Below are 14,691 nucleotides of genomic sequence, written 5' to 3' on the forward strand. Positions count from 1 at the left end.
GAGGAATTTGATGTTCCATTCGATCTGAGTGTGCAAAGCCTGAGTTCACATGAGCTCTTCTGATCTCTTTCTCTAATATTTTTACACCTTATTCATGTGGGAAAGAAGGAGGGGAATACTTTATTTTCATTCTCCCTCCTCCCATTTCCTTGACTTGTTTAAAATATAAGTGTTATAGACACCTAAGATAGAAATTTGACTGAAACAGCCTCTTAATTATTGTCTTAAAAAAATAATGTAATAAAATTGCATTCGTAGTCTTTGGACAGTTAAATCCAGAAGGGATATTTTCTTTTTCTTTTTTAAAAATTTAATTCAATAGTTTTTGGGCTGCAGGTGGTTTTTGGTTACATGGATAAGTGCTTTAGTGGTGATTCTGAGATTTTGATATACCTGTCACCTGAGCAGTGTACACTGTACCCAATATGTAGTCTTTTATCCCCCCCACCCCACCCTTCCTTTATCATCCCCAAAGCACATTATATAATTCTTATGCCTTTGCAACCTCATCGCTTATCTCCCACTTGTAAGTGAGAACATGCGATATTTGGTTTTCCATTCCTGAGTTACTTCATTTAGAATAAATTGTCTCCAGCTCCATTCAGGTTGCTGCAAAACCATTATTTCATTCCGTTTTTTGGCTGAATAGTATTCCATGGTGTATATATGCTACATTGTCTTTATCCACTTGTTGATTGATAGGCATTTAGGTTGGACCCATATTTTCACAATTATGAATTGTACTGCTGTAAACATGAGTGTGCATTTTTTTTTCCATATAATGACTTCTTTTCCTTTCGGTAGATACCCAGCAGTGGGACTGCTGGATCGAATGGTAGTTCTCCTTTTAGTTCTTTAAGGAATCTCCATACTGTTTTCCACAGTGGTTGTACTAGTTTACAACCCCACCAGCAGTGTAAAACTGTTCCATTTGCAGCACATCCATGCCAACATCTATTATTTTTTGACTTTTTAATTATGGCTATTCTTGCAGGAGTAAGATGGTATCTCATTGTGGTTTTAATTTGCATTTCCCTGATAATCAGTGATGTTGAGCATTTTTTCCTGTGTTTGTTATTTGTTTGTATATCTTGAGAATTGTCTGTTCTGTCCTTTGCCCACTTTTTGATGGAATTATTTGTTTTTTTTCTTGCTGATTTGTTTGAGTTCCTTGTAGATCCTGGATACTAGCCCTTTATTGGATGCATAGTTTATGAATATTCTTTCCCACTCTGTAGGTTGTCTGTTTACCGTGCTATTTATTTTGCTGTGCAAAAGCTTTTCGGTTTAATTATATCCCATCTATTTATTTTTGTTTCTGTTATATTTGCTTTTAGGATCTTAGTCATGAACTTTTTGCCTAAACCAATGACTATAAGAGTTTTTCCAATGTTATCTTCTAGAATGTTTATGTTTTCTGGTCTTAGATTTAAGTCTTTGATTCATCTTGAGTTAATTTTTGTATAAAGTGAGCGTTGAAGATCCAGTTTCATTCTTCTACATGTGGCTTGCCAGTTTTCCCAGCACCATTTATTAAATAGGGTATCCTGTCCCCACTTTATGTTTTTGTATGCTTTGTCAAAGATCAGTTGGCTTTAAGTATTTGGCTTTATTTCTGGGTTCTCTATTCTGTTCCATTGGTCTGCTTGCCTATTTGTGTACCAGTACCAGGCTGTTTTAGTAACTATAGCCTTGTAGTATAATTTGAAGTCGGGTAGTGTGATTCCTCCAGATTTGTTCTTTTTGCTTAGTATTCCTTTAGCTATGTGGGCTCTTTTTTAGTTCCATATGAATTTTAGGATTTTTTTCTAGTTATGTGAAGAATTATGATGATATTTTGATAGGAATTGTATTGAATTTGTAGATTGCTTTTGGCAGTATGGTCATTTTCACAGTATTGATTCTGCCCATCCATGAGCATGGGATGTGTTTCCATTTGTTTGTGACATCTGTGATTTCTTTGAGCAGCATTTTGTAGTTTTCCTTGTAGAGATCTTTAACCTCCTTGGTTAAGTATATTTTCATGTATTTTATTTTATTTTATTTTATTTTATTTTATTTTATTTTATTTTTTGCAGCTCTTGTAAAAGGGATTGAGCTCTTGATTTGATTCTCAGCTTGGTTGTTGTCAGCAGGGACATTTTCTAAAGTATAGACTGTAGTTCCTTATCTTCTATCTGTTTCTTACTGTTCCCTTCAGTATTCTTGTCCTTTTTTCCCGCTATTATCTTTTTAACTTTTTAATATATAGATATCTACTTCTCCTTCTGGCAATTTTTGCTTTTCCAATTTTCTTTCTTTTTCTCCTCTGCACATATTTATTTATTTTCTTCTATGTACTTCTTTATTTTTAACTTAATATTTGATTAACTTCCCTTCCCTGTCTCTCTTCCTTCTTTCCATAAATCTTCATTAATTGACTGCACTGGGCTAGGATTCTATACCCTCTAAATCAATAATCTATTTTCTATAGTCAACTGTGTTATAATCGTACTGTCAAGATAACTACTTATTTTTAATACTTAAAGATACTTTGAAATTTTAACCAATTTAATTAATACAATGTTGAGTTCAAATTTGAAAAAAAATGGAAAACTGTAATAATTCTAGCAGCCTCCTGCTTTTTAATAATATATTAGAAAATTTGCCTCTTTTTCAAAAGCCTACAGTGAATCTATTCATACAAGGCAAAAGCAAACCATTCTCTTTATTCTCTTTTTTTCTCCAAAAGATTTAAGGGGTTTTTGTTTGTTTTGTTTTGTTTTGTTTTTTAGATATTGAGTCTTGCTCTGTCATCCAGGCTGCAGTGCAGTGGTGTGATCATAGCTCGCTGTAGCCTCGAATTCCTGGGTTCAAGCAATCCCCCTGCCTCACCCTCCTGAGTAGCTGGGGCTACAGGTGCATGCTACCACGCCCAGCTAATTTAAAAGAAAAAAAAAATGTAGAGATGGGTCTTGCTATGTTGACCAGGCTGGTCTCAAACTTCCAATCTCAAGCATTTCTCCCACCCAGCATCCTGAAGTGCTGGGATTATAAGTGAGCCACTATGCCCAACCAGATTTAGTTTTTAAAAAGAGAATACGATTTGAAAAAGGAAAAATATGAGGCAGGAGAGAAGAAATACACACATGAGCTGTCTTGTAATTGCTGTAAAACTGAAATCTTCAGCCTCGCTAAAGGAGCACTTGCATGAACACCTCTAAATTACCTTATTACCTTCTAAATTAGGTGTGAAGTCTAACTTCTAAATTATGAGTGAAATCTACTGCAATTCTTGTTATTTGGATGGAATCCTAGGTATGTGGTCCAGTTCATGAGTTGAACAAAAGCATGCTCATTTAGACCAGGTAGAAAGAAACAAAGAGCTATGTTTTACATGTCTCATAACCACTGAAGGTCCTTCTCATAAGCAATGCTTATGGGTATTAATGACCTCTCTATATTTTACTTCTGCAGCGCCTAAGTAGCCGAGCCCACTGAGTCCTGCTACATCTCCTCCAACATGTCAGCATTTTTTTCACAGGCCTTTTGTTACTCTAGATCAGAAATGTTGATAGCAACAGTTCCTTGAGGGCAGCAGCTGGCATGATTCCAGCCAACAGGAACCACCAAACGGTTCTTAGTATAAATGACTACTTATTAATCTATTTACTTTGTGCATTTGGAGTTTTGAATGTGAAGTCCTATTTATGTCCATATGGTAGATAAATGAAACAAATGAATAACAGAAGTAACCATTTTGACACTTTAGATATAGATAATATTGTATTATTTCTGGATTGTGAAAGAAGAAGGAAGAAGCCTATGGAAGAGAAGTTTTAGTAGAGGGGAGGAAGGAAGAGGTGGAAACAAATGTAGAAGGATGGGAGGAGAAAAGGGAGAGAGGCTTTTTTTTTTTTTTAAGGCTAATGAGAGTTTACTACCTATCTAACTCTTCATATTCTTCAAGTCTCAGACCAAATCCCATCTGTTTGAAAGCCTCCAGGGTATTCTATCTATTGTATACTTCTGTTATGTACAAAATTAATTTGCCAATTAATTGTGAACTGTTTTATAAACTATCTTAAAATGGTTAGTTAAATCTTTGGGATAGTATTTAGCTTTCTCCAGGATTATGACTTACCTTCTAAATTAGACATACAATGCCTAAGAGTCAAGGACTATTTCGCATAAATTCCAGTCTTCTTTTACAATGCCTAGAATGATTGTTGCCACAGAAATGTTCATTTCCTGGGAGAAAGGATGACAGGAGGGGCAGAATGAATGAAGAGAGGTCGTGAGAATGAGGTGCTGAGGATGGATGAGGAAGAAAGCTGTTTTAGTTGGGAGGATAGGTGAGAGAAGTATGGAAAGAAATTGCCTTGGACCCATGGAAGCCCAGTGAAGATACTTAGATCCTGCAGGGGTGTGAATAGTGTTCTCTTAGTTTCTCTTGTTAGGAGGTTTGTTCATTTTGGGAGATTTCTTTTGAAAAGAGTGAACTTAAATTGGAGAAAAGTGTATTTTAGTATGTTGATAACATTTGAATTTGTAAAATGGACCTATGGATGATCTACACATATTTATATACCCATAAATATACACATATTTTACTTTTTGGTATTTTATAATTATTATTTAATGATCATTCACGACATTTTAAAAATTAAAGAAAAATTTACATCTAAAATTTCAGCAATGTTGTTTTTGACTAACTAAATAAATTGCATTTGAAATAATGGAGATGCAATGTTCAAAATTTCAACTGTGGTTAAAGCAATAGTGTGATATATGATTACATTAGAAGGAAGATGTGCCTTTCAAATTCAGATTGAGCATACTAAAAGTGACTCTCTAATTTCCTATTTTTGGTAATAGGACATCTCCAAGTTTGCAGAGAAAGACAATATAGTTCTTGGAGAAGGTGGAATCACACTGAGTGGAGGTCAACGAGCAAGAATTTCTTTAGCAAGGTGAATAACTAATTATTGGTCTAGCAAGCATTTGCTGTAAATGTTATTCATGTAAAAAAATTACAGACATTTCTCTATTGCTTTATATTCTGTTTCTGGAATTGAAAAAATCCTGGGGTTTTATAGCTAGTGGGTTAAGAATCACATTTAAGAACTATAAATAATGGTATAATATCCAGATTTGGTAGAGATTATGGTTATTCGGAATCCGTGCCCATATTTTGGTGTCTGTATATTTGTTTGCCTCATAGTATAGTTTACTACAAATGGAAAACTCTAGGATTCTGCATAATACTGGAAAGAGAAGATGTAAATATCTGTTAGTTCCATCATAGACCCTGCCACTCCAATGTACACACCAGCTTTAGGCTTCTTGATATAGATAAACATACATTTTCAAATTTTTCATCATAATTTTCATAACAAAATAGGAAGGCAGATGATGTCACTTGGCTTAAAATCTATAATATTTAAAATAAACAGGACAAATGCATTAACATTGTTGGGGGAGGAGGTCCCTTAGTAGAAACACTCTTGGTCCAAGCATTTTAAAGCTGTCAAAGAGATGTAAATATAGATAATGTATGTCAAGGAGAGAGCTTTGTAGTTAAACTGTAACTTTCAGTTTAAACAGTTATTGGTGACTCTGATGTCAAATGTTTCTCAAGCTTTATCTGAACAAAATTCTTCTCACTTTGTTGCCAAAGTCGTTAACAAGAAATCACATTGACTCATTGATGTTTTGGCTCCTTTCCCTTACTTTCTGTTGCTTTCCAAAAGCTGAGACAGGAAACTAACCCTCACTGAGCACCTGCAATTGCCTGGTAGTATTCTAGTTGTGGGTGTGCTTTTGTGTGTATGTAATCCTCTTACAGCTCTGCAAAGTAAGAATTGTTCTCCCTGCTTTGCAGAAGAGATCATAAGATAATTGAGGCTGTTAGATGTTAACTTGCCAAAAGCCACACAGGAAAATTAGGTAGAGTCACAATTTGAACCAAGTCCTTTTGATTCTTTACATTAAACCATGCTTTGATCTTGGAAATACACTGTAAGGTAATAAATCAATAGGTATGGTTAATTCACAGACAAGATAATGGCTTCTAAATAAATGGAAGTTGATTATTTTTATCTGTGAGCCAAAGTAAGACTTATTCTAAGCATTCCACAAATTTAGATAAGATAGAGTATATGGCTTCTAGACATCCAACATAGAATTGACTTTGTGTTATCAGTTTAAGATTTGGTTTTGCTGTAAGGTGCACACACTTTGAAGAACTAAAAATAATTGTCTATTCTTATTCTGATCAGAATGTGTAATGTGTTGTCCAGTTTTGGATGATGAATTTCTTATTTCTGATCTCATAAGAAGCTTGTGATAGATGTGAGGGAGAGCATTAAGAACTGAGTGTGGGGAAGAAACTGTACATTTTGATGGGATCCATTATGTAGCTCTTGCGTACTGTCTTCAAAAATAAATTGCACTATAAAGGTTGTTTTAGACTTTTAAAGTTTTGCAGTTGGTTTTTAAAAAAATTTTTTAATTGGCTTTAAAAATTTCTTAATTGTGTGCTGATACAATTTTGTTTTTTACAGAAGTACCAACAATTACATGTATAAACACAGAATCCTATGTACTTGAGATATAAGTAAGGTTACTAACAATCATACCTGAAAAATTTAAATGTTATGAAGAAATTATCTCATTTCTATTAATATGGGAACTGTGTCTTCATCTTTATTACTGTTCTAAGGTCAACTCAATGTAGATTTTACTTGCTTATAGTTTCATATTTTAGCTAAATAGTAAAATAATATGGATATACATTTTGTTGTGAATTACTCATACTTTCCTTATTTGGAACTTTTATGAATATGATATAGAGACTGAAACTACAAGGAACAAAATGCAGTATCAATTATACAGTTGTGGCAGCACTGCTATCAATTTGTTGATAGTGGTTAACACTTAGAAAAACATTTTTAAAATAATTTCACATAAGTAATGTAATTTATTAGCTGTCTCTGACATTTTACAGTTTGAAATAGTTTATTTTCTTCTTGGTGTCCTCACCAAAACCCAACATCTTTGAGGGCAGGAACTGTATAATTTTTGCCATTGTATTTTGAGCACATAGAATGGTACTTGCCTCTAAATTATCTACTATTGTTAAAAGGTTTTTTTTAAGGCAATATTTTAAAGTGTATGCTATGGTACAATTCAGTTTGTGACTTTTGCTAGTTTATGCCACTTACAGTTAGCAAAACCACTTCAGCAGTTCTTAGAATGTTGTGAAAAGTGATAAAAATCTTCTGCAACTTATTCCTTTATTCCTCATTTAAAATAATCTGCCCTAGTAAAAACATGTATAAAAGTGCTACTTCTGCACCACTTCTGAGAATAGTGTTATTTCAGTGAATCGATGTGGTGACCATATTGTAATGCACGTAGTGAACTGTTTAAGGCAAATCATCTACACTAAAAGACAAGGAAATAGTGAGGAAATGTAATTTAATTTCCATTTTCTTTTTAGAGCAGTATACAAAGATGCTGATTTGTATTTATTAGACTCTCCTTTTGGATACCTAGATGTTTTAACAGAAAAAGAAATATTTGAAAGGTATGTTCTTTGAATACCTTACTTATAATGCTCATGCTAAAATACAAGAAAGAAAGACTATCCCATCATAGATTGCATTTTACCTCTTGAGAAATATGTTCACCATTGTTGGTATGGCAGAATGTAGCATGGTATTAACTCAAATCTGATCTTCCCTACCGGGCCAAGATTCAAGATTACTTCCATTAAAACCTTTTCTGACCGCCTCATGCTAAACCAGTTTCTCCCATTGCTATACTGTTATAGCAATTGCTATCTATGTAGTTTTTGCAGTATCATTGCCTTGTGATATATATTACTTTAATTGATTATTATACTTAACATTTTTATTCACTTTTTGTGTTAGTATTTTATTCTGTCTTCTCCATAGATAGTAAACTTCTTAAGAAAATACATATGCTAAGTGTTTTACTGGTTTAATGTAGGTGAATGCTTAGACTACTCATCTACCTCAATACTTCCTTGGAGATCTCCTCAATCACACAGAGCTCAGGACTTATATTTCCTTGGAACTCCCGTTAGGGTCTAATGTACATGAAATTCCCTAGACAGACAGACAGTCAGTCAGTTATATGGCTTGATTTCAAAGTTTCAAAATGATTTAACGGACTATCAAGTTGTTTATTAGGAGAACAGTTATTATACTCTTCTAAAAATAAAGATTTTAAGCAATGATGTATATGTATATAAAATGGCTGGGTTATTCCTAGAAATACCTTTCTTAGAATTTAGTTAAATTTAATATCCAAGATACTATCTTTTCAACCCTGAGATTGTGAAAAGTAACTTCTATCAATATAAACTTTATTACATTTGTATTGTGTTAGTGTGTTACAGTATAATCTAGAGCAATGTATCTTTCTATATGATATATGACATTTTAATGCCTAAAAAACTGATATTTCTTAGATGATTCTAGTCAGGATTTACTTCTAGAATAGATTAAAATTTTATTTGAGGAGAGTCAAATTAATTATAGAATTCTCAGTTGTTATTGTTGCTGTTTTATTTTTAGTGAAACAGATTAGTCTTAATGTAAACACTTGAGAAATAAATAGGTGGTCAACCTAAAATGTAAAAAAGAAATTAATAGAAAATTTAAAGAGCAGTAAAGCTCTGACATTTAAAAGAAATGAAGTACAAATCTCTAGGGACCTTAAAGATCATCTAATAAGTTCCTCATTTTCTAGATAAATAAACTGAGAGACCCAGAGGATAAATGATTTGCTCAAAGTCAAATATCTACTTAATATAGGAAATTTAATATCATTCTCGGTCTGTAAACATGCAACTTTTCAATATAGCATGTTATTTCATGCTATCAGAATTCACAAGGTACCAATTTAATTACTACGGAGTACTTATAGAATCATTTAAAATATAATAAAATTGTATGATAGAGATTATATGCAATAAAACATTAATACAATGCTAAAATGCAAGACTAAATGCTAAAATGCTAAAATAATTTATAAAATTGATATTTATATCTTTTTATATCTTAAAGCTGTATCTGTAAACTGATGGCTAACAAAACTAGGATTTTGGTCACTTCTAAAATGGAACATTTAAAGAAAGCTGACAAAATATTAATTTTACACGAAGGTAGCAGCTATTTTTATGGGACATTTTCAGAACTCCAAAATCTACGGCCAGACTTTAGCTCAAAACTCATGGGATGTGATTCTTTCGACCAATTTAGTGCAGAAAGAAGAAATTCAATCCTAACTGAGACCTTACGCCGTTTCTCATTAGAAGGAGATGCTCCTGTCTCCTGGACAGAAACAAAAAAACAATCTTTTAAACAGACTGGAGAGTTTGGGGAAAAAAGGAAGAATTCTATTCTCAATCCAATCAACTCTATACGAAAATTTTCTATTGTACCAAAGACTCCCTTACAAATGAATGGCATCGAAGAGGATTCTGATGAGCCTTTAGAGAGAAGGCTGTCCTTAGTTCCAGATTCTGAGCAGGGAGAGGCGATACTACCTCACATCAGTGTGATCAGCACTGGTCCCACGCTTCAGGCACGAAGGAGGCAGTCTGTTCTGAACCTGATGACACACTCAATTAACCAAGGTCAGAGCATTCACCGAAAGACAACAGCATCCACACGAAAAGTGTCACTGGCCCCTCAGGCAAACTTGACTGAACTGGATATATATTCAAGAAGGTTATCTCAAGAAACTGGCTTGGAAATAAGTGAAGAAATTAATGAAGAAGACTTAAAGGTAGGTATACATCGCTTGGGGGTATTTCACCCCACAGAGTGCAATTGAGTAGAATGCAATATGTAGCATGTAACAAAATTTACTCAAATCATGGGATTAGGATAAGGTGTATCTTAAAACTCAGAAATTATGAAGTTCATTAATTATGCAAGCAACTTTAAAATGTAAAATAACAAATGATTTCTTTTTGCAATGGACTTATCTCTTCCCATAAAATGGGAAAGGATTTGGGGCGGGGCGCGGTGGCTCACGCCTGTAATCCCAGCACTTTGGGAGGCCGAGGCGGGCGGATCACGAGGTCAGGAGATTGAGACCATCCTGGCTAACACGGTGAAACCCCGTCTGTACTAAAAATACAAAAAACTAGCCGGGCGCGGTGGCAGGTGCCTGTAGTCCCAGCTACTCGGGAGGCTGAGGCAGGAGAATGGCGTGAACCCAGGAGGCGGAGCTTGCAGTGAGCCGAGATCCCGCCACTGCACTCTGGCCTGGGAGAAAGAGTAAGACTCCATCTCAAAAAAAAAAAAAAAAAAAAAAAAAAGGGGAAAGGATTTAGTTTTCGGTTCTTTACTAAGCCAGTGATAATTGTGACTATAAGTTAGAAAGCATCTGCTTTATTACCATCTTGAACCCTCTGTGGGAAGAGGTGCAGTATAAATAACTGTATAAATAAATAGTAGCTTTCATTATTTATAGCTCACAAAATAATCTGCATGGAAGTAGCATATATAAGGTATATAAATATTTAGCCTCTTGATAGGACTAACTCACATTCTGGTTTGTATATCAGCCTTGCCTGAATTTAGCTAGTGTGGGCTTTTTTTATCTTGTGAGTTTGCTTTATACATTGGGTTTCTGAAAAGATTTCTTTTAGAGAATGTATATGAAGCTTAACATGTACTAGTGCCAGTCTTCAGACAGAAAGTTTGTTATATTAGGTTTTAAGAATAAAAGCATTTTATTTTTAGAACAGGAAATAATATAAAAAGGAGAGTTTTTGTTGTTTTAGTAGAAAACTTAATGCCTTGGATGAAATGAGCCATGGGCAGGGTTGTAATGAATTGATATGTTTAATAGTATAGATCATTTGTGAATAACGTGACCTTTGACAAGACACAAGCCATTAACATCTGTAGGCGGAAGTTTCCTTCTTTGTAAAATGAGGGAATAAAACAGATCCCTAAAGTGTGTAATTTTAGTATTTCTATACTTTACGAAGGTTTCCTAAATGATAATTCATCTGTATAGTGTTTTTTTGTGTGTGTTTGTTTGTTTGAGATGGAGTCTCGCTCTGTCACCCAGGCTGGAGTGCAATGGCGCAACCTCGGCTCACTGCAACCTCTGCTTCCTGGGTTCAAGCGAATCTCCTGCCTCAGCCTCCTGAGTAGCTGAGATTACAGGCATGCGCCACTACGCTGAGCTAATTTTTGTATCTTTAGTAGAGAAGGGGTTTCATCATGTTGGCCAGGCTGGTCTTGAACTCCTGACCTTGTGATCCGCCCACCTCAGCCTCCCAAAGTGCTGGGATTACAGGCGTGAGCCACCATGTCCAGCCTGAGCCACTGCGCCCAGCCCATCTATATAGTTTAATATCAATCTAAATGAGTTTCTCAATCCTGAGCCTAAAAATTTAGTTGTAAAGAATGATATCCTTGACTAATAATAGTTTCTATTTATGGATTGCATCTAGTGCTAGGTGGCATATATTTAGTCCCCACAACTACCCTGGAAGGTATTTAAAATTTTTCACATTTGCAGATAAGGAAACTAAAGTTCAGGGAAGTTCCACAACATGCTTGAATTCAAGCGACTCCTAGGATGTTAATGGTGGAGGTTGGGTTCAAATCCAGATCTGTCTGACTCAAAAAATGCATACTCCTAACCAGTGCACTATATCCCAATTCCATATGAGCCCTTCTTTGTGATTCATAGTGCTTTCCCATGAGTTTTGTTGATTTTGTGAGAAACAAAACTATCTTTTTCCTTTGGACTATGTGGAATCTCTCTTTTTCAAATTTTTGAAATGTATCTGTATGCCAAAGGACAAAGATTTCTAGAGGAATATGCCTAGGATGAGAATTATGTAATTTAAATCACAGCTGGAAAGAGAGAGAGTCCTAAGTTACTAAGAAATGTTCAAACACAAATGGGCTTTCAGTCTATTGGAAGATCTTTATAGCTAGAAGTATACTGAACTGTACTTGTCCATGGACCCCTGAAGAAACAGGTTAAATCAAAGAGAGTTCTGGGAAACTTCATTTAGATGGTATCATTCATTTGATAAAATGTATGCCACTGTTAAGCCTTTAATGGTAAAATTGTCCAATAATAATACAGTTATATAATCAGTGATACATTTTTAGAATTTTGAAAAATTACGGTGTTTCTCATTTTTAATAAAGCTGTGTTGCTCCAGTAGACATTATTCTGGCTATAGAATGACATCATACATGGCATTTATAATGATTTATATTTGTTAAAATACATTTATATTCAAGTAATACTATTATTTTCATATATTAAAAATAAAACCACAATGGTGGCCTGAAACTGTACTGTCTTATTGTAATAGCCATAATTCTTTTATTCAGGAGTGCTTTTTTGATGATATGGAGAGCATACCAGCAGTGACTACATGGAACACATACCTTCGATATATTACTGTCCACAAGAGCTTAATTTTTGTGCTAATTTGGTGCTTAGTAATTTTTCTGGCAGAGGTAAGAATGTTCTATTGTAAAGTATTACTGGATTTAAAGTTAAATTAAGATAGTTTGGGGATGTATACATATATATGCACACACATATAAATATGTGTATATACATATATGTATAAATGTATAAGTATGCAATATACACACATATATAACTATATGTATATGTATATATGTATATATTACATATATTTTTGATTTTACAGTATATAATGGTATAGATTCATATAGTTCTTAGCTTCTGAAAAATCAACAATTAGAACCACTATTAATATTTTATTATTTCATATTACATATAAAATATATTTAAATATAAATATAAGAAGAGTTTTTAATAGATTTTTAATAATAAATGTTAAGAGATTCAAAAGCTCAAAGTAGAAGGCTTTTATTTGGATTGAAATTAAACAATTAGAATCACTGTTGATATTTTATTATTTCATATTACATATAAAATATGTTTAAATATAAAGATAAGAGTTTTTAATAGATTTTATAATAAATGTTAAGAGATTAAAAAACTGAAAGTAGAAGGCTTTTATTTGGATTGAAATTAAAGGCCAGATATGGTGGTTCATGCCTGTAATCCCAGAATTTTAGGAGACTGAGAGCGGAGGATTGCTTGAGCCCAGGGTTCAAGACCAGCCTGGGCAACACAGTGAGACACTGTATCTACAAAAAAATTTAAAAATTAGCTGGGTATGGTGGTGTGTGCCTGTATGCTACCATTTACTAAGGAGGCTGAGGTGGGAGAATCGCTTGAGCCTGGGAGGTCAAGGCTGCCTTGAGCTGTGATTGTGCCATTGCATTCCAGCCTGGGTGCCAGAGAGAGACCCTATCTCTAAATAAATAAATAAGTAAATAAATAAACAACAACAACAAAAACATTGAAAGCAAATCTGTACTAAATTTTGAATTCATTTGGAGAGGTGACAGTGTGCTGGCAGCCCCCGCAGCCCTCGCTGGCTCTTGGGGCCTCCTTGGCCTTGGTGCCCACTCTGGCTGCACTTGGGGAGCCCTTCAGCCCTGCACTGCACCACGGGAGCCCCATTCTGGGCTGGCCAAGGCCTGAGCCGGCTCCCTCAGCTTGCAGGGAGGTGTGGAGGGAGAGGCGCCGGCGGGAACCGGGGCTGCACGTGTGTTTGTGGGCCAGCGCGAGTTCCGGGTGGGTGTGGGCTTGGCAGGCCCCGCACTCGGAGCGGCTGGCTGGCCGGCCCCGCCAGCCACGGGCAGTGAGGGGCTTAGCACCTGGGCCAGCAGCTGCTGTGCTCGATTTCTCGCCGGGCCTTAGCTGTCTCCCCGTGGGGCAGGGCTCAGGACCTGCAGCCCGCCATGCCTGAGCCTCCCCCACCACCCCCCACCACAGTGGGCTCCTGCATGGCCCAAGCCTCCCAACCAGCACCACCCCCTGCTCCACGACGCCCAGTCCCATAGACCGCTGAAGGGCTGAGGAGTGCAGGCGCACAGCGTGGGACTGGCAGGCAGCTCCACCTGCAGTCCTGGTGCGGAATCCACTGGGTGAAGCCAGCTGGGCTCGTGAGTCTGGTGGGGACTTGGAGAATCTTTATGTCTAGCTAAGGGATTGTAAATACACCAATCAGCACTCTGTATCTAGCTCAAGGTTTGTAAACACACCAATCAGCACCCTGTGTCTAGCTCAGGGTTTGTGAATGCACCAATTGGCACTCTGTATCTAGTTAAATCTGGTGGGGACTTGGAGAACCTTTATGTCTAGCTAAGGGATTGTAAATACACCAATCGGCACTCTGTATCTAGCTCAAGGTTTGTAAATACACCAATCAGCACTCTGTATCTAGCTCAGGGTTTGTAAATACACCAATCAACACTTTGTATCTAGCTAATCTAATGGAGAGGTGGAGAACTTTTGTGTTTAGCTCAGGGATTGTAAATGCACCAATCAGCACCCTGTCAAAACGGACCAATCAGCTCTCTGTAAAACCAATCGGCTCTCTGTAAAATGGACCAATCAGCAGGATATGGGTGGGGCCAGATAAGAGAATAAAAGGCTGCCTGAGCCAGCAGGGGCAACCCGCTTGGGTCCGTGGAAGCTTTGCTCTTTTGCTCTTTGCAATAAATTTTGCTGCTGCTCACTCTTTGGGTCCCCATTGCCTTTATGAGCTATAACACTCACTGCAAAGGTCTGCAGCTTCACTCCTGA

At 36.0% G+C, this 14,691-nt stretch overlaps 1 protein-coding gene across 1 annotated transcript in view; it reads left to right on the forward strand.

Annotated features, from left to right (window-relative positions):
- Positions 1–14,691, forward strand: part of CFTR (CF transmembrane conductance regulator) — a 185,195-nt gene that overhangs the window by 99,545 nt on the left and 70,959 nt on the right. Inside the window, exons 12-15 of the mRNA XM_003261240.2 lie at positions 4,858–4,952; positions 7,484–7,570; positions 9,078–9,801; positions 12,390–12,518. Coding sequence (XP_003261288.2) covers positions 4,858–4,952; positions 7,484–7,570; positions 9,078–9,801; positions 12,390–12,518 — 1,035 coding nt within the window. The remainder of the gene's footprint in view (positions 1–4,857; positions 4,953–7,483; positions 7,571–9,077; positions 9,802–12,389; positions 12,519–14,691) is intronic.

The sequence above is a fragment of the Nomascus leucogenys genome, chromosome 13 (genome assembly GCF_006542625.1).
Source record: "Nomascus leucogenys isolate Asia chromosome 13, Asia_NLE_v1, whole genome shotgun sequence".
Classification (NCBI taxonomy): domain Eukaryota; kingdom Metazoa; phylum Chordata; class Mammalia; order Primates; family Hylobatidae; genus Nomascus; species Nomascus leucogenys.